Below are 23589 nucleotides of genomic sequence, written 5' to 3' on the forward strand. Positions count from 1 at the left end.
ACAGAAAGCTTTAGTTGAGCACCGAGTGAATCCCAATGAATCATAACGTGGACATTACGGGGGAAAGGTGACAGTGAAACAAGTTCATTAGTAAGGATTGGATCAGCGGGTGTAATCGCCAGCTGTTCCCATACTATGAAACATAATTAAGATAATTAATCTTCACTTGACACAGAGCAAAGCCTGTCCTTGGCACAGTGCACAGCCATATGTTGGTTTACATCAGAGTGAGGGGACAGGCACCCCAAGAAGTCAACATTCAATGCATCTGTTCCTTTCCCCATCTCTGTCTGAGGTCTGAACCCCTCTCCATCCAAATCCAGTTTAATCCCATGTGATTGTGAACTTTGACCCCCAGCATGGGGACCAGACAGAAATAGTGTGCAATCTGAAGAGGTGATGAAAGTTCTCTGCTCTAAATTAATTGATAAAGATTAGTTGGCTCCTGATCATCAATGACTTCATTATCAGTTTGTGTGCAGTTTGGCAGAAACTGAACTGGAAAGCCCATGGTCTTATAGCGTGCAGACATGTCTTTTCTTTCAAGGAGTTGGAAAAGATGGCAGTGAAGGAAAGAACACCAACTCAGGAGAGAGAGAGAGAGTCGACATATTTAGGGAAAATGGAGAGAGTCCACACCTACAGGGAGGGAGGGAGAGAGTCAACACCCTGAAAGGAGTGGGAGAGAAGGTGGTCATCTTCAGGGGGAGTCAACACACTTAGAAGAGTGGGAAGAAAGGGTCAGCACCTTCAGGGTAGGGGGGAGACAGAGAGGTAGTTAACACCCTGATAGGAGAGAAGGTCATCACCTTCAGGGGAGAGAGAGAGAGGGTCAGCATCTTTAGGGGAAGGGGGAGAGAGGGTCAGCACCTTCGGGGAGAGGGAGAGAGAGAGAGATTGTCAACATCCTCAGGAGTGTGTCAGCACTTTCAGGGGGAGGGAAAGAGAGAGTAAACACTCTCAGAGAAAGGGGAGGGAAGGAGTCAGGATTCTCACTGTTAGACGGTAATCGAAAGAGATGATGTTGAAGGAGATAAATCCTGGGATGGTCCAGGTTGGAAACCATGGCAATTAGGTTTTCCATCATTAATGTTTACTGCTCAGCATTTGGTGCAGGTTCTCACGTATTCATCAGGCAGTAAGTGATTGGGAGTTTCTATAGCAACCGGTAGGATTAGATTCAAGTGGTATCCTAACAGATTGAGCATAAATCAGAAAAATTTAAAAAATGTTCAAATTGGGAGAAACTTGGAAAAAAGAGAAATGAGAGAAAAATAAAGATAGATTGAGAAAGGGGAAATTAATGATTAAAACTGAGAAGGAGAGAGCAATGTGCACACAATAACAGGGAGAAGAAAATAAAAGGCAGATCTGGAGAGATTTATTTGGAATGGAAAAATATTTTTTCTCAAAAATATACTGTCATCATAATATGTACGATAAATACAGCCGGGGCCCACGGGCACTTGCTGGTGTAATTATAGAAAGTGCAAGACATGTTCCGACATCTCCTCCCTCACCTCTGTCCAGGGTCACATATACTCCTTCCAGCTGAGGGAGAATTTTACAAGCATCTTGCCCAACTTAATCGATTGCATTCAATGCATTTGGTGTGACCGCCTCTACAATGGTAAGACCAAAGGGAGGTTGGGCGACTGTTTTGCTGATTTCCTGCACTCACTCTAGGTCAAAGCTAGAACTCCCAGTTGCTAACCATTTTCATTCCCCTAACTCTGTTCTTGGCCTCATCCATTGCCCATCATCTTCCTCCCGTACAGCCTTAAACCCAATGACATGAATTTTTCAATTTTACATAAAACTGTTTCCAGTTTCCATTTTGTTACCTACTCTAGTTCTTTTCTCACTAATCCTCCCCTCCCTCTTCCAGAGCTCTCTCTCTTGACCTGTCTCTGCACCTCTACGTTCTGTTCAATACCCTATAACCTTTCAGCCCCTTCCCAGCTACTCCCCCAGCCTCTTTTACCTCTCAATATACAATATTTTATATCACTCCTTCCTACTTTAATTTTGATTTAAAAAATCCTGTCCCAAAACATTGAGTGACCATTTCTTCCATGGATACAGCCTGACCTGTTGAATCTCTCCAGCTTTTCTGTGTTCACGTGTGTCTTTATCAATATCAATTTTTACAAACAATTCAAAATACTTCCTTGCAATGTGTCAATGCTAATCGGTGTTTCATTCTTAAACAATCTGTCGCTGAAGCATTTGAGAAGCCTCTGCCTGGGACCCAGCTCCTGTGTCCATGGGAGCAGGAGTGTAAACCTTACCCATGTAGTATGTCCAGTGGCAGGACCAGAGTTGTCCAATGTGATGGAATATGCCATTTGGCAGCATTAACTTGATCTATCCTTGTACTGGAAGACTAACAAGGTTTGAAGAGACCAACTCTCACCAAGATGATGATCTTCTAGCACCAGTGGATAATGTCAGTGTACATACCTGTAAACTGCGTGTTGAGGGCAGAATGCCGTATCATGCGGAGCCTGGCTCAAACCTCGATAAAGGTTTTTGAAGTTCATTATTGCACGGAAATGACCGATAGAAGGGACAGTAAGTGAATCTCTCCGTGCCGATCATCTGAAGTGTGCAACGAAACCTCCTTTCCGTAAAACCTCTCTTCTGTTTAATGACTGCTTCCGATTGAAATTCTAATTTGCCTCTTCATTGATAATATGTCAATGTTTGTTCTCTGCTGCTTCTGATTCTCTCGCTGCCCAGTAACCAATTCCTTTGATCACACCCTAAATGAATCAAAGTCGGACTAAGCTTAGATGGAAGAATGGTGCTGCTCAGAGAAAAACTTTCCAATCAACAAAATCAATGCAGAATCGGAATTGATGGCAAGATCCAACATACAGTAAAACTCCAGTTATCCGGAATTCAAGCAATCGGCAGCCTCAAGTAACCAGGAAAAAAATTGCGAAAAATAAATAGGTAAAAAAATACAGGTTTAAAATTGGCATGCCTCTCCATCAGTTCACCAATCACATAACATGCAGTCTCAAGCAACCAGAAAATTAACATCCAGCATTTACCAATCCCTATAGGTGCCAGATATAAAGGATTTTTTACTGTAGTGGGAAATTTATATTGATTCCAACTCAGACAGACTCTGACTCTCTGTCCAATCATCATGAATCTCATACTTAATAGCTGGACATTGATTGAATTGCTTTGTGACTCCATGATTCAAGGTACCAGAGATGGATGAGTTACCATTTATATTATCTATGTCTCCTGTAGATCTGCTCAGCATTATGCAACTCAGAGTTCTTAAGAGCCTTGTGAATTTGAAGAATGTGAAGACTTCGGGGACTTAGATTTGTGGAAAAGTCGGAATTGCATGGACCTGGCAAGTTGATCCCAGTCAACACAAATTCCAGAGGGAAAGGTGAGTCTGGGAGAGCGATCTGGTAGAAAAGGGTTTTTCAAGAGTTTCGAGAGAATGTTGATTCCAGTCTTTGGGGTCTGTGGTGAGTAATACCTAGGGAATTTGTTTCTAGAGTCAAGGAGATTTCTGAGGAATTGGGTCATAGAACCATAGAACACTACAGCACTGAAACAGGCCCTTCGGCCCATCATAAGGAGGGCAATGTTTCTAATGAGAGAGATTCCGGTGCAAGGGTCTGTGATCCCAGACAGCCTAAAGGGGATGATCTATAGACAGGCCATGTCCTTCTTTCAGTCGTCAAGTTTATTGTCATATGATTGGACAATTTCAACCCTACAAAACAGTGATTTTTATATCTCGATGCAAAACATGCAGAAACACAGCCAGACTTAAACACACATAGAGACATATATACAAATAAATAAATAAATATTGTTTCATTAATATGATCCTTTGGTCTTTCAGCGTTCTCACTGCCTGTGGGAAGAAGCTGTTCCTCAGCCTGGTGGTGCTGGCTCTGATCCTCCTGTATCTCTTCCCTGACGGGAGCAGCTGAAACAGGCTGTGTGTGGGGTGGGTCCTCAGTGATTTTGCACACTGGATCCTGGTAGATCACATTGGTGGGTGATGGGTGGGGGGGGGGGGGGCGGCCTGTGGATTGACCTCTGATCCATTTCTCTGTACCACACTGTGAAGCAGCTGGCCAGGGTGCTCTCAATAGAGCTCCTGTAGAAGTTGACATAATGGTGGCCGGCAGCCTTGCCCGCTTCATTCATCTCAGGGAGTGCATTCACTGCTGCGCTTTCCTGACAAGTGAGGGGATGGGTGTGCCCATGCAAGGTGGATCCACTATAAGTATAACCATAAGCTAGAGGTTTACTCAGTGCTGAGAGATTTTGGATGGTCCACCCTGAAGCACAAACACTGGTGCATCCCATAGCTTGTGAGCACTTTCAGTCCCCAAAAGAGCCTAATTTACACATTTAAACCTCCAAATGCCTGTCAGAGGCAGATCTTGGCATTAAAAGAGCCACTAGAGCCTAATGTGGCTTTGGAGTTAATCCCATTATAACTCGGGTTAATCCCATTATAACCATAACCATATAAACCATATAACCATATACAGCACAGAATAACTGAGGCGAACTCGAGAATTTTTACAGCAGAGCTACAGGTTTCGTTCACCGACGGTTGATGAACAGAGAGGATTTGGGGCACTCAGGGTCCTGATGGAAGCAGCAGGAGATTTTGTAACATTTTTATTTGAATAAAAACCGCTCACAAATTGGGGACTTGGGAATAAAGAAAGACCGATGTCAAGAGACCAGCTTGGGTTTCCCATCTGCTTGTGTCGCCACAGCAACAGTGATTGCAATGGAGAGAGGCATTTATAATTGAACAAGTTCTGTGAAAGGCAGCTCGCATTAAGGTGGGAAATTAAAGTAATAACTTCAATAATATTCTGCTTTGAGCTCTTGTTGGTAACTCACAGGGAGATGCAGCCATTTCATGGTGGAATTTTTTCTGAGTGTTCAACCGGGGTGAGTTGTGTCTAAAATCATTTAAAAGTACCTGCTGTTTTTAAAGCCTGTTTATCAACTTCACTGACCAGACATATCTGCGAAGGTGGACATTTCAAGGCATTTGGAATTTACTCTTTTGGTGAGGTGACAGAATATTTTGAAGAGGCAACTAAAGATGTTTCAATGTGGATGCCCAGAAGGCTTTTGGCAAATTCCCTCAAGGCAGACAGTTGACCATTTTGATGGCAAAACATGACCTGATCAAGAAATTAGGTGAATTGTTGGAGACTGTGAGCAGGGAATACTGGTGGGTGACTCAAGTTCTGGTATTTTACAATTAGTGGTATCCTATTAGTAGTGGTTGCTGGTATTTGCTGATTTATGTAAATAATTTAAAGTTTGGTTTTCAGGGCAGAAATGTTGCGAATGTTGAATTACAAAAGCACCAAAGGTGAGAGGAGGTGTTATCAGGTTTATAGTTACTATAAATCAAAACCAGAGATATATCTTATTGCAATACCCAATGAGCTGGTGAAACTCAGCAACATAAATAGGAAACAAAGGGTAACCAACCTTTCAGGCCTGGGCCCTTCATCAGGTATAAACAAAAGCAGACAGGCACCTGAATAAAATGGTGGGACTACACTCAGGGGTCGGTCTGAATAAAAAGGTGGATATTGCACTCGACGCCAGCATCTGCAGACTTGCTTGTTAAACTCCAGGTACATTTTATTGTTCATCATGTCATTTATTTATATCTCCCATGGCTGCATCTAGATTTGACCCCAGTACCCAGAGAATAGAAAGTTAGTGGGTGATCAAGAATCTGAATGTTTGAACAGTCCCCATGGCTTGCTCACTCTATCCTTCTCTCTGCTCATGTTGACTTAATCCAGGAAGGACTATTCTGAAAACATGGAACCGGAATGCTGGGCTTGCTCTGATGTGCTGCGAATGGCATTCTTGAGAGACTTGATGGGAGAAGATTCTCTTGGGTTCCATCAGCAATTGCATCAGGGGCCGGTCTCAGCACAGCAAGTTCAAGGAGTGCTCATTCAGGTGAGACAATGAGCAGCTTTACTCTGTGTTCCCACCTCTAAATCCAAGAGGTAATGTACATCTCTGAGAGAACAAATAGAGTTCTCCTCCAACACAAACTATGTCCCCTTTGTTTCTCCCCAAACTCCTCCTCTTTTTCCCCATGTTTCTGTCTTCTTCTCCTCCTCTTCTGATTACTGATCTCTTAATTTCTTTCTATCTTTCTATTCTACTAATCCCACCTCCACCTATTATTTTCTTTCCCTTCCCTTCTCTGTTCCCTGTATCGCCTCTCTTCCTCCAGCCACTAGTTTAAGGTACACTTTGAACATGGTAAAACATCTGGATGTTTTGCAGGATCATTATCAAGCAGAAAGGTAACTCATACCACAAGAGGAGGTAACTCGAGGCTTGATCCCGGAGTTAGGTTTGAAGGGGGGTTAAAAGAGAATAAGGAGATGGTAAGGTTTAGAGAGGAAATTCTAGAATTGAAAACTTGGCGCCTATTAAAGAGCTAATAATATTCGAGCAAGAAACCAGGAATTCTGGGTATGGAGGAGGATAATAAAATGGGGGTGGGGGTGGGGGTAGGTTAGGCACTGGGCAAATTTATACAGCAGAATGAAGATTTCAAAACCAAATTGAGAGCCAATGAGGTGCAGGGTGGCAAATGAGAATATTCCTGATCATTGTATTTCCAGGAAGGGATCTGCTGGATCTTGTTCTGGGGTTTTTGTGTAAGAGTGATCAGGGTTTCATCAAATTTTGGATAGTTTTTGTAAAAAGGCAAGATGCAGTTTGGCGCAAAAACAAGTAAGTGGAAGAGGACTAATTTCAGTAAATTATAAAAGGATCGAGTGTAGAAGAATAATTATCAAAAATTATTGGACAGAACGGTAACTGAATACACGGAGTCTTCCCAGAAGAGGCAATTTGGGAACAGGGATTTCATTTTCAAAAGAGAATGAAAGGAAATACATTAAAGGCTAGAAATCTCTGGATGACCAACAGAGATTGAAACCAGACATAAAAAGAATGCTTGTGACTATTGAGCAGAATAACAAATAAAGCTGTTATGTGGAAAATATAAAATGGATCCAGTAAAAGCCAAAAAAGTATTTTCCCTGTGCCTTCACTGGAGTAAAGGTTGCTACCAGTGAGGAGGTATTATAAAATTAAAGTGGTCAATACTTTCAAAGTAGAGGAGTTGGCTGGTCCAGAATGAATGAATGGAGTGTAAAAAAATGGAGTAGAAGTGGACCAGAGGAGCCCCTTAATTTACTCCAGAATTTAATAGGATTGTTTTTTTTGTCTATTGCCCATCTTGTTTGATTCTCTGAGTGCTAAGGCTTGAACAAATTCAAAAGATTTATAATCCCCTAATTTGAAGCAAATGTTCCTCATTACAGTCTTAAATGGACAATGAATCACCCACCAATTTTAGACATCAACCAGAGCAGACAATCTCCAATCTCTAGTTGCTTTTTATTTTTCTAAATTTAATTGAATTTAGATCCATTCAGCTCCATTCCTCAACATTGGACAATCCCTTTATCTAATCATTCAATCTAGTACATCTACACTACATTCCCTCCATGTAAAAAAAATCCTTCCTTAGATATTGTGGTTTAAGATATCCTTAAAGATGCCCTTAGTTATCTTTAAAGATTGGAGGTGTAGTGGACAGTGAGGAAGGCACAAAGGGTTCTGGACCAGATGGAAAAATGGGCTACAAATTGGGAGATGGAATTTAATGCAGTCAAATGTGATGTGTTACATTTTGGAAGGACAAGCCAAGATAAGTCATGCACACTAAATGATAGGTCGCTGAGGAGTGCGGTAGAACAGAGGGATCTGGGAATACAGATACATAATTCTCTGAAAGTGGAGTCATGGTGGACAGGGTTGTAAAGAATATATTTGGCACATTGGTCTTCATATAGGGCATAGAGGTTAGGGTGTTATGGTAATGTTATACAAGATATTGGTGAGGCCAAATTTGGAGTATTGTGTCCAGTCTTGGTAACCTAACTACAGAAAATATATCAATAAGATTGAACGAATGCAGAGAAGATTTATAAGGATGTCGCTGGGTCTTGAGGAACTGAGTTACAGGGACAGGTTAAAAAGGTTCGGACTTTATCCCTTCGAGTGTAGAATACTGAGGGAAGATTTGATAGAGGTACATAAAATTATAAGGGGTATAGATAAATGCAAGTTGGCCTTTCCCATTGAGCTTAAGTGAGATTCAAACAGAGGACATGGGTTAAGAGTGAAAGGAGAAAAGTCTAGGGGGATCTTCTTCATACAGAGAATAGTGGAAGTGTGGAAAGAGCTGCCAGCTTTGGACAGAGGTACATGGATGGGAAGTGTATCAAGGGATATGGACTTGGTACAGGTCAGTGGGACGAGGCAAAGTAATAGTTTGGCATAGACAAGAAGGGCCAAAGGGCCAAATGTTCTATAATTCTATATGGTGACCAAACAGTGCACTGTACTTGAGTATTGGCTTTGCCAAAGCCCTGTACAATCACAGCTAAATTTCCAGCAGGTTATATGCTGACATCTTGAATTAAATGCCTTCCCAAATGATAGCCATACATGACTCATGAACAAAGACACTGTGATTCAACCACACACCAATATTTATTCTATATTCATATTTATTTATAGCAAAATAAATTACTTCAAATGTTCCCACTTATTAAAATGCACATGTCCCCTCTTTACGCCTCACCTTGTCACTTGATGTGTAATCAGCAGAATTGAGAAGGATGCTCCACGCTCCTTCTCAGTTAATGGAAATAAAGGTCAATTGCTGCAGCTTTCTGCATTTCCCATGAACTCAATACACGGTGAAGGTCACGTCTATTACACCTCGGGAGGGACTGAATCCATGTTGTGATTCTGGGAGCTGCTCTTCATGCACTCAGTGCATGTTAATAGGGAGTCTTTCCCCTCTCTGTGGTTATTGCAATTGTATAAGTCACTTGATTGTGGTCAGTGTCCCTGATGCTCTCTGGCATGTCCTCTTCTTCCCACATGTGAAAAATAAGGGTCCATATTTGTGGCTGAAGTTCATCTCCACTCTGTTTTAGAATCCCACCAGGGATGCCCTCTGCTTTGCCCACACACTAACCCTCACTGGGGTTCAGTTCCCCTCCCACTGACCCTCACTGGGGTTCAGTTCCCCACCCACTGACCCTCACTGGGGTTCAGTTCCCCACCCACTAACCCTCACTGGAGTTCAGTTCCCCACCTACTGACCCTCACTGGGGTTCAGTTCCCCACCTACTGACCCTCACTGGGGTTCTTCCACAGACATTGTCTTTCATGTGGTTCAGTTCCACAGGCCATTTCCCATTGGGCCACAGTTCTCTGAGACTGACTTGCATTAGGGTACAGTCTCAAGCTGCTTGCTCATAGAGACCTGTTCCACAAGCTATATCTGAAGAATAACCACAGAGCACTGAAGGTGGTGGCCCACCCCAGTCTGTCCTGAGGATGTCAGGTGATATTTTGGCACTGTTCACAGAGGTGCAGAAGTCCAGGATGCTCTGGCTGAGCTCAGCTCGACCAGCAGAGAGGATGGATTGGGTCCAAGCCCTTCCAGTAACAAGGCAGTTTCCAGTATCATATTTAAGCCCATGACCCTCCATTCATCAATCTGCAGCTGTTGTGGAATATCCAGAGACTGAACAGCTGGAGAAGGGATCAACAATCACTGCCAAACCTCATGGATCCATTTTGTGACGAGAATCAGAGGTTGATGGAAACGCAACAGCATTTCTGGTTATGCCAAATGATGACGAAGCTTAAAATGTGGAAGGAAAAGAAAGTAAGTTCATCTTCAAGTGTAATCTGCTGTTATTCTGCATCAAACCTGTGATGTGTTTGTCATAACAGAGTCTAATAGGGCAGTGTACAAGGATATCAACTTTGTATAGAACATGTCTGTGCAAGTCAGGACCAAGCATGGCTTGGGGTAAGTTTACAGGTTATGGTACTGCCCATAACATTCCAGATAGTGCAGGTGGTGGATTAGAACAGTGATGCCGAGAAGGTGGGAGAGAAGCAGGATTGTGAACAGTTACAGCAGTGATGAGGGGCAAGAAAGGGACTGATAGAGTGGGATTGTGTTAGTGAATGATTGACAGAGTCATCTGACTGAGGTACGTTCCACAAGCTGCATCCACAGATTGGATGAATGGCTACAGCTGGGAAGGAGAGAATAGAGCACTGAGGGAATGAATTTTTGGGAGTCGCTATTTCGGAGGGTCCTTTCTGGACCCAACGCACTAACGGCATCGTGAAGAAAGCAGGTCAGCACCTCTACCTCCTCAGGAGTTTCCGGAGGTTTAGCATGACATCGGAAATCCTGGTAAATTTCTATAGCTATATGGTGGAAAGGGTGCTGACCGGCTGCATCACGGTCTGATATGAGGATACCGATACCCCTGAGCATAAAGGTAGTGGATGCAGCCCAGGACATCGCAGGCAGAACCCTCCCCACCATTGAGAACATCTACATGGAACACTGCCTTTTGCAGAGCAACAGCAATTACCAAGAATCCACACCTCCCAGAACATGCTCTGTTCTTGTTGTTGCTACTATATCAGGGAAGAGGTATAGATCAGAATTTACTATCATGAACAAGTCACAAAATGTGTTGTTTTGCAGCAGCTTTCATAGAGCAAATATTCAAACAACCGTACAAAATAAATAAAATAGTGCACGAAAAGTCAAAGTAAGGCAAGTCTCACCCACCAGGTCCAAGAACAGCTGCTCCCCCTCCACCATCAGACTCCTCAATAACAAACTCAATCAGGGACTCATTTAAGGACTCTCACTTCTGATTTTTTATTCATTGTATTTTTTATTTTTTTTATTGCGCAGTCAATTTGTTTCCATTTCTTTATTTGTTCACATGTATTATCTGTACATTTTTTTTTTGCACCAGGTAATTCTACCTGGCCTGCAGGAAAAGAATCTCAGGGTTGTATGTGATGTCATGTAATCAATCTGAACTCTGAATCGGCAGCAGGAACCGACTGCTGCAGTGAGTAGTGAAGGAGGAGCAGACAATGACATGTGTGAGTCAGTCGCAGGGAATGACTGATGGAAGCCGTGCTGTTTCCACAGGATGATAAGTTTGAAATGGAAGGTTTGAAGGCACAGTTTGAGTACCTCAGCAATGTGCACCAAGAGCAGCATCAAGTCAGCACCAGGTGAGAGGAGCTCCCAATAATTCATCCCTATCACCCAAGATTGCAGATGCGCTACTGATAAAAGCATCAGGAATACACTGGGTTTGCACCAGGTCATATACCCACCACAAGTAAGATATTTGTAGCACTGGGTCACACTCAGCAGGAGTACACTTGATTTAATTGGGTCACACATTCCAAGAGTATAATAATGAGTGGCAATGGTACAAAAAAATGTGCCAACAATGTTGTGTTCAGAACCAGTAACACACTGAATATATAGACTGAATGACGGAGAAGAGTTTTTGCACCATATTTCTTTTTATATGTACATATTTTAAAAAATATACATGTACACACACACACACACACACACACACACACACACACACACACACACACACACACACACACACACACACACACACACACACACATATATATATATTCATACATACAGTACTGGTATTCCTCAACTTACTACTTATGTGACTTACGCCTATCCGTACATACAACCAAAAAAAATATAAAAATTGTGCTTTTATGGTGAAAGTGGGGGTCTATCTATGGAAAATAATGCCAATGCATCTTGCAAAAGTTGGCCTTGGTAGCCGCCATGTTGTATATATACAGATATTTGTGGCCTTTTTCGGTCGTGGTTGACCATGGGTACTTCACCTAAAGTGAAGCTGTAGTGGCCTCTCCAGGGCGCAACCCAGGGCAGAGTTAACATGGAGATCTGTCTGTTGCTCATCTGGACCTCCCACTCCCTGTATACACCCACTGCTATAAGATCTGAAGTGTTGTACTTCTCAGTGCCTTTCAAGTTTTTTATTGTTCTCTTGCTATTTCTCTAACCTCTCCTTGGTTTCTTGTTATAGATGGGCAGTGGGAGGAGTCTCTGCTGTCATTCGTGATGATGGACAGGATATGGAATGCTTAGGTCCTGAGGGCAAGGATATTATATCAAAATCAAACCTTCTCCAGTTGGTGGAGCAGAAATATCATATACTCATTGATCATCTCCATCAAGAGACACTGCAGAAACATTGGGGTATGGAGAGACAGTGTTTGGAAAGATGAGGAAGCAGGGGTATCTTGAGAATGTTGGGAAGAATGATAGTGTGGAGTGGTGATGCCACTGGGGTTTAATCATCCATTGGGAGCTTTGGATGAGGATGTTGACAAAAATTTTCCTTCATTCAATAGCTCTTCCATCTTGATTAAAATAGAGGGTGGATTTGGGGATTGTAGGATAGAATACGTGAGGATGGAATTGAGTTTGTAGATCGAGGGATAAGTTTGGTGTGGTTGTCTGGCTGTGTCACTGAAATATCTTGTGTTTTTATTCCCAGAAATTTCTACTTTTTCAAAGCTCCTGGATTTGCGTAGAAGTTGTGAGCAAGAAATGTCTTCCATTTTATCCACACCAATGGCCCCAATGCAGAGGTCCCGGCTCTTCCATTTTCTGCACTACCTGCAATGCCAGGTTCAGCTCCAAGACACGTTTGAGACAGCAGCACTTGTGCTGGGCATCACTGAGTGGAAGGAAAGTGTCCAAGACCCACAGTATGTGAATCACAGAACACTGCCATATTAACAAAGCCAAGTGTAGAAGCAAGGTCACATTATGGGAGGTCACTAATATCATAATACTGAACATTGGGTAGATATTTCTGCCAAAATATCCAAAATCAGTTTAAAAAAAAATAGCAGAGAGAAAATTTGTCTGATAATGTCTGAGGTCTGGAGAGAGACAGAATGAATTGTCCAGAGAGAATGATTCTGGGAGCGATCAGAGAGGGGACTGTCATCCCACAAGAGAGAGGTGATTACGTTACATCATCAGAAGTTGAATTCTGGAAAGTGGTAACTGGGTCTGGAGAAAGAAGAAGGTTGAGTTTTGGAGAAAGACAGAGGGAAATCGTGACATGGGAGAGAGGGTGATTGGAATCTGAAAAGAAAAGAGAGTGTGAACTGAGGAGAAGAAGGGTTGAGGTCTGGCAGGAGATGGGTCGGAAAGAGAGCAGAGAGACTGGGTTCTGTGAGGCGGTGGGGGAAGGTGATCAGGCTGGGGTACTGAAAGAGAGGAGATTGCGGTCTCAGGAGACAGAAATATGGTTCTGGGATTCTAAGAAGAGAGGCTTGGGATAATAAAATGATGAGGGCTTTGGCCATGCTCACAAGGGTAAGAAAGGTGAATTGGAAGTTGCTGCTGAGACTTGGGTGGAGTGGATGGTGGACAAATGATGGGGTTGAAGTTGTGGGTGACATTGGTTGTTGGTGCTGAGGGTGAAACTTGTCGATATGCACAGGTTGAGGATGTGCTACTTTGTGAACAAATTTTACTGCTTGATGTGTGAGATTCAACGTTTGAATGACTTTTCCCAAGGTTGCGTGAGCGGAGAAATGAAATGTTAGCCGTGAGCAGACTACAGGATTTCATCTGCACGACACCTCACCACAAACCGTGGCCGTCAGTGGTCACAAGCTTTGATTCCAAGTCGTTAGCAATGCTGGGAAAGATTCACATTCAGAAGGTGATTCTGGAACAGTTATGTAGAAATCACCAGGAGGAACGATCAGTAAGTTTCCATTGAATGACTCTATCTAATGTACTCCAGGAGATAAGTGGGATTGACAATATTAAAATCTATATAGGTGGCTGTTTTAAAGTCATGCAATTCTTTGAAAGCCAGATCATATCTGTCCTGAAATGTATAATGCCCATTAGGTCCTTGGGAGTCAAAGTATATCCAAAACTTGGTTGCAGTGAATAGCCATCCTTTTAGGCGGAAGCCCACTTGAGGTTGAAAGCCCATCCATTCCTGGGGAAAGGCTATCTCCTTCATCCCTAATAGGCAATGCCCATCCATTATCAAATGTACCATCTTTGGGTCCCCTGCTCCTCACTCATTTCCCTATTCTTTCTGGTAAGGCTTAAACTCAATCTTACTGTGCCTCTTGCAAGTGAAGTCCTTCCAAGTGAAGCAATACTTCACTGGTGAATCTGCAGGGGTCTTCTACTGCATCCGGTCTCCTCTACATCTGAGAGACTGGACACGGACTGGGACATCAGTTCGTTGAGCACCTCGGCTCTGTCTGCCACAATAGCATGGATCTCCCAGTGGCCACCCATTTGAATTCCCCATCCCATTCCCTTTTTGACATGTCTGTCCATGCTCTTATGCACTGACACACTGAGACCATCTTCAAATTAGAGGAACATTACCTCATATTCCAACTGGGTACATGCCAACCAGATGGTTTAAACATCAATTTCTCCAGTTTCTGTTACCTACCCCCCCATATATCCCTATTTCTCCTTTTCTCTAGCTCTGTATTCTCAGAGCCACCCCTCCCCTGATCAATTCTCACCTTTCCTCTCCTGTCCTCCTATCTTTGTCCAATTATCACCTTTTATCTGTTGGTCTGCACTCTTCCCCCGTCTATTCTTTTAATTCAGGCACCTGCCTGCTTTTTACTCGTACCTTGAAGAAGGGATCAGGCCCCAACCATCAGTTATATATCTTTACCTCCAAGAATAATTTGGATAGCTACATGGATGGGAGTGATCTGGAGGGTTAGGGAATGGGTGTAGGTCTTTGGGACTAGCGGAATGACATTTACGGACAAAGTAGAGGGGGCGAATGGCTTATTTTATGTGCTATAGTTTTCTATGGTTCTTTGAATGCTGTGAGACCTGCTGAGTTCCTGCAGCATTTCTGTATCTTTACTATAATCACAGCGTGTGCAGACTTTTTTGTTTCACTCGCTTGCCCTGAAGTGTTGCACTAAAAATAAGCCAAATTCCCAGTTTCATAATTGAAACAAAATACAGTAGATGCAGGAAGTCTGAAACAAAATCAGAGAATTTTGGAAACGCTCCACAGTTCGATCAGTGTCCGTGGGAGAGAAGCAGGGCCAATGCTTCAGATCAAGGCCCTTTTAATTTTGGGTTTTTTTTGTCTCTATTTCACATGTAATTTTATATCAGGAAGCCCACAGCATCATACTGTACCTAGCCAAGAACGATTTTATGGTATGATCTAGAACAGTTGTCCTCAACCTTCTTTTTCCATTCACATACTACCTTAAGAAATCCCTTGCTAACCACAGAGCACCTATTGACATAGGATGTTATAGATGCTCTGCAGTTAGTAAGGGATTACTCACGGTGGTATGTGAGTGGGGGAAAAATGGTTGAGAACCATTGATCTAGAGGGATCCTCTATGTGCTGCTCTGGGAATGGTTGTCCAGACTGTGTAACAGGATCTAGACCGTGTATCTGAAGGGGGCTGTCCTGTCTGACTGATTGATGAGCAGTGTAGAAGCAGTTTTACTCTGGGTCTGATAATGGGAGTACTGAGCAAGTTTCATCAATATCTCATCATTTCATTCTTGATGCTATGGAACAATCAGAATAATTTATCAGTGTTCTAAATCCTTCTCCAACCTTTTTTAAAAAAACATCTTTTGATGATAGTTGCTGCTACAGTTGATATACAATCAGATGATGCTTCTTGGTGATGTGGAATACTGCACAGAGAAGGCAGCATTCACTAACAGCCAGAATGACGACTGGGTAAATCCCCCATCAAGCAGGTCTGGAGCGCTCAGGGATGTAAGTATATGTTGCCTGTAATTATCCTCTCTTTCTTAGATTTTACTGTTATTTGGAGTCATTGCCACCACTTTAACCTGAGTTCTATTTGTCTTTGTTGGTAAATACTGTTCATTTACACACTTGGTCATGTACTGATTAAATAGACTGCTGGGATAACGGACTATTTTGCAGTAAAGCTTGTTATTGTTCATTTATGAGTCGTGAGTGCCACAAGCTCAGGCTAACGATGATTTCTACCCTGAATTGCTCTTGAGAAAGTGGTGGTAAGTTACCCCCTTAATCTGCTGTGTTCTTTGCAGTGAAGGAAGGTGCAAGGCTTGTGGGTGGTGGGGTCCTGTGGTGCGCTGTTAGACAGAATCAGACACACACAAGGTAAAGACTGTACAGCAGGCTTTAATCCACAAAGACTTCCACAGAGCCAGGCTGGCTGTGGCTGCAGCAACTCTGTGTGAGGCCTCGGGAGGCCGGCGCAGGCTTACATCCCGGAGGGTGATTGACACCCGACCGGGTGGGGCTTGATTCATTCAGGCCGACTGATTGGCAGCCGGCCAGGTGTTATCCTGTCCCCTGACACTCCTCCGGGTACAGAGGTTTCCCCCTGCAGTAGGACGGTGGTGTACTACTACAGGTCCTATTTTTATACTGTCCTTATCCTTCCTGACACTGGAGGTCACTGGTTAGTGAGGTGCTGTCAAAAACGTTTGCATGATTTTCTGCAGTGCATTTGGTACAAATGATGTACTTCAGCCACAAGCATGTGACTGTACTGATGTCGAGAGCTTTGAGTCTTGGAACTGCACAGGTTGAATTGGAGAATATTTTTGTCTCACTCTTGATATGAGCGTGTTGTTGCTGGGAAGGTTAGGGAGGGGGGGGGGGGGGATTAACCCTGAATATCAAGCCTTTAACCCTGAATATCAAGCCTTTAATCTGGTTTTATAGACAAGGTATATATGTGGCCTTTGTAGTCAAACTTCTGGTCATTGGTGACTTTGATATTTGGGATAGTAACACTACCGAATATTAAGAAGAGGTCAAAATTTTTCTGCGATATTGCCCGATGCATACATAAATCATCAATTTTCCTCGTCACACAACCTGCACCTCTGGAATTCATCTCCTTTTGTCCAGGCTGGAATGAAATCTGGAGCCGACTGATCAGGCAGAATTTGGCAAACAGAATCTTTGCAAGTGGCACTGTTAATAATATCATTCATCACTTTTCTAATGATCCAAGAGATTAATGGGGTATTGTCTTGCTTTAAATTAAATTTTAAATTTAAACATACAGCACGGTAACACGCCATTTGGGCCCACGAGTCTGTGCCGCCCAATTTACACCCAATTAACCCTCATCTCCAGGACGATTCGAATGGTGGGAGGAAACCAGAGCCACTGGGGAAAACCCACGCAGACACGAGGAGAATGTACTAACTCCTTAGGGACAACGTGGGATTCAAACCCCAGTCCCAATCGTTGGCGCTATAAAGGCATTGCGCTAACTGTCCCTATGGATAGATTACATCAGGACACTTTTACAGTTTGTCAGTGTTGATTTAGTGAAACAGCTTCTCTAGAAATCCCATTTTTTTTCAAAGCTCTAGTTTTTATCGTGACAGTTAGGATGTTATCTGGCCCCAGAGCCTTTGCCTTTCGCCACTGCTTCCTCATTTCTTTACAGTAGGTGGATGAATGCAGGTGAGTGTAGCAGGCCTTTTGCTGAGATCTTTTCTGCTCAAGATAATTCCAAATAAATCAGGATTGACTTTTAGATTCATAACCATCATGAATGGTTATTAGATTGCCCAGCCCTTTTTAAGATGAGATTTGGTAGGACAGTAGAAATTTGGTCCAGCCTTGTGGCACACTGATTCACTGTTAAGTTGTGATGTAATTGTTGTGTAGCCTCACATCTTGTGCTTATGTACATGGTGCCACGACTGGAATGCTCTTCATTCTATTCTCTCTCTTCCAGCATTGCCCACCCAACAATATTAATAGTGGAGGGAATATGCCAGGTGCTGAGTTTACAGATTGTGGTGGAAATCAGCCAATGGTCTATGGTCCTTGTAGGTGCCCAACCCTGAGCTATACTGAATTTATTGGATTGAGCATGATCATAGGGTGCCCTCCATGTCAATACGCAGCTTCACCTTCACAGAATTAAATGTAGGTTCACCTGGGGTACAGGGTCTGCCTCTCACCAGAACCACTTTGGGCAATGTGTTAATTCTTGGTAGCCACGATACAAGAGTTCGAGGGAGTGGAGAAGACCCTAAAGGGTGAGAGGTCTGGATTTAGGAAAAGTCTCTTCAAAATTGAGCCCTTCATTCTAATAGGGGAAATCCAAAGGATGAACAGAATAGTCTTATCTGAATCCTGAGTATCACTGCAGAGGAAGCAGGGCTCAATTTCAATAAACTTAGGAAGTAATTGTATCACACAAAGAATGTAGAGCAGGATAGAGCAGACCCGAGCTCAGTTGGGTTTTGCAGTGGGAACATAGACCAAGAGGCCCCATGTGGCTTTCCTCAATGCATGTTTCCTGTGATTATAAGAAATAAGAACATCTTACCTTAGGATGAGAATGGTGACCCTCAGATCAAGCTCCTGGAAAAAGCTTTCATTTTGTACTGGGAAAGGAAGGAGACCACAACTCAAAACCCAGCCGTCACGGGGCTCATGGAGCTGCAGTTCAGGCAATTGGCCAGGGTCCAGGAACTCGTGCAACAGATGGAAGGCCAGGTGAGAAGTTTGTGCTGCCTGGACTGGGGCATTTTTTTATCGTAGTTCTCTGCATTAGGAACATGCTGGGTACTCTGTACGGCATCCAGTGTATGGGGTCTAAATTGGGTTACCTGTATTAGGTTTCAATGAATCATGAATTTTGTTCATTCATAAAATGTGAACTTCAGTGTTAATCACTATGTGGGATCTTTGTATTGGGGTTCAATATATTGCAATATATTCTGTAGGTCTTTGTATTGTGATTCACTCGATTGTGTATGGGTGTTTAATGTATTGGAGCTTCTGATTTTCACTACTCTGATTCACAGTTGCATTACCATGTATAACCTCGATGTGTTGATGCACCTGACCCCATTATACCTTTTGTTTCAGTCTGTGGAGGACCTAGTTAACATTTATTGCTTACTGCACAATGATCTGTGGAATAACCGACACTATAGCAACCTGACACCAATGTTCCTGGGGCCAGTTACATCGCAGATGGATATGGATCAGATTGGTAAGGTCCCAGGGTGTAAGCCTAGAGATGAATGTGGGGACGGGCATCAGGGTGAGGTGGGAGATGAGGAAAAATCAATCTTTACAATGAGAAGGTTATCCTTTGATGGAGATCAAGTGTCCTGAGCTGTACTGCCATAAGTTTAGAATGACTGGTAATCTCATTGAAAAATATATGCTTATGGACTTGCAAGGACAGTCAGTGTTGACATCTGGGGTGTCTAGAACCAGGAGTCACAATCTTGGGTAAGGGCTTAATCATTAAGAATTGAGATGGGTTGAAATTTCTTCATCCATAGGATACTGAACCATTGGGATTATTCACCCAAGATTATTGTGGAGGTTGATTGGGGGGTGGGGTGGGGTCAGTCACTGGATATATTTAAAATATTAAGGTAATCCGAGAATATAAGGTCAGTGCAGGACATTGGCGCTGATGGGAATGAACAGCCATACTCTGACTGGGTGACTCAAGAGGCATGAGGGGCCAATTATCTATCTTTGCTTCTATTTCTTTCATTTTAATTTTTTTTAAATTAGAGATAGGTTCTGAATGTTGGATATTGGGTTAATTTGTTATGTGAAGGGGGCTGGGATAACAGCAAGGAGAAGTTTGGGATTAGAGCATGACTCTTGCCCCGTCTAACACGGGAAAAGCTGCTTGTGCGTGGTTTAAATCATCTGACAGATCAGGGTTTAGCATCTGGTTCCATTTCAGTTCATAACAAGATGGTTGATGCCGTGGCAATAGACATTTGGAAGGTTAAACCACCTGCTGCCAGAGGTGATACCATCTATTCCAGCGAAATGACTCTGCTACCTGTGGACAATTTTCCATTGACACAGGTAAGATGGCTGAGTTTGAATTAGGTGTAAATCCTGCTCCCTCAACGAGGCCCAATCTCTAATCACAGGCTTCCTCACATACGCCCATCTAATTCCTGTTTAGTGATGGGAAGCCTAGTCCTGCGTCTTTGCACTCCGACCTGGCATGACCCCTCACACCTGGCAGATCAGTTTAATACTCCATTCAGAGTACTCTGGGCTCCATGCCAGGAAATATTTTGAATGAGCTGGTTCTCAATGTTCAGGCCACAAGTTCCAATGGTGGTTGGTGCTCTTGGCCCCCAGTTGAATATTAAAATCTGCCAAATGGAGCCAGCTTGCTCTAACCTGAGGCTGTGGCAACAGGTTTGAATGATTTGGAGTCTCAGTTACATCCCAAGAACCCAGTATACTGAGGAAAATCTTTTGAGTGGAGGGGATTGTGCATTACCAGGGGTAATATGAAGGTGGATTCAATTGTACCATTCAGATGGGAACTATGTTACGAGCCCAGAGGACCCCAAAATCCACCAGCAATAGATATTCACCACAACCGGAGACAAACATTACCTAAGTTGATGGAAGGAGAAGGAAAGAAAAGAATGGACTCAGTAGAATTTCTGGTGTATTTTTGTTGAATGACAACATTGTCTGACTGGCTTAATGCAACCTAGATTGTATACCTAAAATGGATGAGAGGGGGGGGTGGGGGGGTGGCTTGGGAGGAGGGAGGGGGGGGGGGGAGAAAAAGTCACTGTATATGTGTGAAAAAGAAAAAGTGTATATCATGGCTATGTGATTTATGGTGTGAAAAAAAAAATTAAAAAACAAAAAAACAAATGGTTACTTAAACAAAAGTTGCTTTTAATTATCTTTAAACATGAAAACAGAATCAAACTTTAACTTTATTTTTAACTTACTTATCTTAACCTAACCCCTTCTAATTCTAAGCACACGTGTGTGTAATGTGTGGTAAGTTTAGAAAAGTTATTTGGTTCACAGTCTAATCTCACTTCTCATTCTTCCAAGTTCACTGGTTGCAGGCAATTCTTATACTGTGCACAGAATTTAACATGTATGAAGTTCACCAGGCTTTGGTGCTCGAAAGGTAAATGGTTACCGCTCAGGAAGGTTCTTGTGGGTTTTGTAGAGAGAGATGTGTTGTTCCAGAACACCTACAACTGAGAAACTTCCCTCAGTCACTTCAGTGATTTGCCCCCATCAGGGTTCTCCAGATGATAACCTCTTTCTTTCAGATTATCACAGAGTTCCTTTCTGTTTCTTTTATTTCCAAGTGAAACATTTTCCATTTTTGAACATAAGAAATAGGACAGAAGAGGGCATTCTGGCTAGTCAAGCCTGCTCCACCGTTCAATAATATCTTTGCTGATCTGGCCGTGGTCTCAACTCTGCTTACCTCCCTTTCTCTATAACCCTTAATTTCCCTACTATGCAAAAATTTATCTAACTCTGACTTAAGCTTCCTTGAGCAGAGAAATCTACAGTTTCATTACACACTGGGAAAAGCAGTTCTTCCTCATCTCTGCCCTAAATCTTCTCCTCCATTTGCAAGGCATTGGGCGAGAGTTGCCAAGGATGACTCACTGGGTTATTCTGTACCCTCCTCCCCACCACCCCCCCCCCCCCCCACCCAACCCCTGCTTTCTCTCTTCTGAAGGATGAGGCAACAGTTGGGACTCCCCTGGAGGTCAGACAGATTAATGACAGGCTTGTGGGCTGAAAGGATCTGTTAATATGCTGTATGTCTATATTTTTTTTTAAATTGGCTTTGACCTTTGCACTTCCACTACTATTGAGAAAGACTATCCTATATTTTGAAGATTTGAAACCATTCTATTACTATGACATGGAAGCTAGAGACTGAAGAGGACACTGCTTCAAGTGACACAATCTCGTAACAACCAGAGACCTGGGAGGATCAAATAGTAGCTCTCCTAGACTGCAATCAACCGAGCCTCAGAGTCAGACTAACAGCAGCCAGGTTCAAACATCGCCAAACATGACTTCCAAAGTGAGTGTGCAGGGAACAGATTAAAATCCACCTGAAAATGTATTGAGTTATCGCCACCACCTTCAGAGAGAATCAGCACCATTTGGATAGGAGGAGAGAGGGGTAGGGGCTTATCTTAAGGAGAAGGGGTAGGAGTCAACACCTTTAATGGAGGGGGAGAGAGGCAATGTCGTAAGGGGAACGCAAAGAGGGAGCATCTTTTGGGGAGGAAGGAAAGAATCAGCATCTTCAGGGGATGGGTAGAGAGTTGAGGGGGCACCTTCAGGAACAGAAGCCGTATGGGTTTGAGGTATCTGGTGAGAAGCTGGGGGAAGGTTTGATTATTAGAGTGTGTCTGGCTTCTCCATTTAGACATTTATTGGAATCGTGGTTTATTTGTTCCAAATATTCCAATTCTTAACTGACCTGCTTCCTCCACATAAAATTGGATCATGCTGTGTGTATGTATATAATGGAGACTTTTGCAAACAAATGTGGAGAGGGGCTGCTAATGGCCCTTCAGTGAAAGGTGTTGTAATACTACATGGTCTAAGTGCTGAGATTCTCAAACTTTTTTTTAAAAACTGTCTTGAAAGGAGCCAATCCTTGAGGCCCAGAGAGTGGAGGAGCTCGGAAAAATGTTTGTTGGTTATTCAGAAGGTCAGGAAGAAGTTGGTTTGGAGATTCCAAGTAATGAAAGTTCAATAAAAGTCGAGTATGAAGTATGTGAAGCACAAGGAGTCTTGGGGAGAGATCAACGACCCCTGGAGGAGGAGACAGCTTCAAAGCCTAGCAAACTGGTGAGAACAAATATCACGACCTTTCAACAACAAGACGGAGCTGTGTAATGCCATGACATCAGTCACATGAGGCAGGTTTCAGTATTCATCTGCTGAATCCTGCCTCTCACCAAGCTCTGCTGGTTGATGTGGCTTAATCATTATGTTGTAGGCCACACCCAGGTTCAGCTTTCAATCTGGCACAATACAGAGAAGGTTGAAACAATATGAGGATAAAACAGGTGAAGAGGTTCTGCCTCAGTACCTCTCCCAAAGATATTTGTAATCAGTCAGTACATTATTGAATAAAAGAAAACTTTACAATTAGATGAAGGACTTCCTTACTGTGAGACTGTGTCCCTGACAAGTTCCACCCACAGAAGTGTGGCAGCAACTCAAAGGACAGTTCATAAACATAATACAGTAAAACTCTCGGGACCCCCTTGGAACTTAGTGGTACCTGACTCTCAGATTTTTTTTGGATTATTGGTAGTTATTTCTGTTCATACCCTAGCATGCTTCTTTTTTTTTCCAATGTGCCCATAGTTTAAAGGGAACAGGAAATATGGTTTGTGACAGCAGATCCATGAGACTCAGTCCTCACTCCCCTGCTTTTTATAAAAAATTTTCTACCTAAATGGAGGGGGGGCCACGATAAAGAAGTCTGCAAAGGTTGGCCTTGTGATTGACAGTGAGGAGGAAACTGTAGATGGTCTGATTGGTCAGGAATTTAATCCAGAGAAGTGTGAGCCTCTCATGAATCTGAGAAGCAAAGCAATAAAGTAAATAATATTAGGAAGATGTTGAGTGGTATGGAGAGCAAAGGGCCTTGGAATTTATAACAACTTATCATTAAACATAGCAAGACAAGTCAGCAAGGTGATTCAAAAAGCATTTAGGATGATTCTCTATTAGC

At 42.9% G+C, this 23589-nt stretch overlaps 1 protein-coding gene and 1 long non-coding RNA gene across 2 annotated transcripts in view; both read left to right on the forward strand.

The window, feature by feature from the left end:
• The first annotated feature begins 3271 nt into the window (after window positions 1-3271).
• On the forward strand, window positions 3272-9801 carry LOC138747907 (uncharacterized). Its single transcript, XR_011347721.1, has 3 exons — window positions 3272-3415; window positions 5835-5997; window positions 9650-9801. It is a non-coding gene; the product is annotated as an uncharacterized lncRNA (long non-coding RNA).
• A 1142-nt stretch (window positions 9802-10943) lies between these two features.
• The window catches only part of LOC138748195 (uncharacterized), a 29481-nt gene continuing 16835 nt past the window's right edge, over window positions 10944-23589 (forward strand). The window contains exons 1-9 of the mRNA XM_069907978.1: window positions 10944-11205; window positions 12066-12238; window positions 12540-12753; window positions 13577-13769; window positions 15672-15809; window positions 18393-18557; window positions 18933-19059; window positions 19777-19904; window positions 22491-22694. Coding sequence (XP_069764079.1) covers window positions 11096-11205; window positions 12066-12238; window positions 12540-12753; window positions 13577-13769; window positions 15672-15809; window positions 18393-18557; window positions 18933-19059; window positions 19777-19904; window positions 22491-22694 — 1452 coding nt within the window. The 5' untranslated portion in view covers window positions 10944-11095. The remainder of the gene's footprint in view (window positions 11206-12065; window positions 12239-12539; window positions 12754-13576; window positions 13770-15671; window positions 15810-18392; window positions 18558-18932; window positions 19060-19776; window positions 19905-22490; window positions 22695-23589) is intronic.

The sequence above is a fragment of the Narcine bancroftii genome, chromosome 13, assembly GCF_036971445.1.
Source record: "Narcine bancroftii isolate sNarBan1 chromosome 13, sNarBan1.hap1, whole genome shotgun sequence".
NCBI lineage: Eukaryota > Metazoa > Chordata > Chondrichthyes > Torpediniformes > Narcinidae > Narcine > Narcine bancroftii.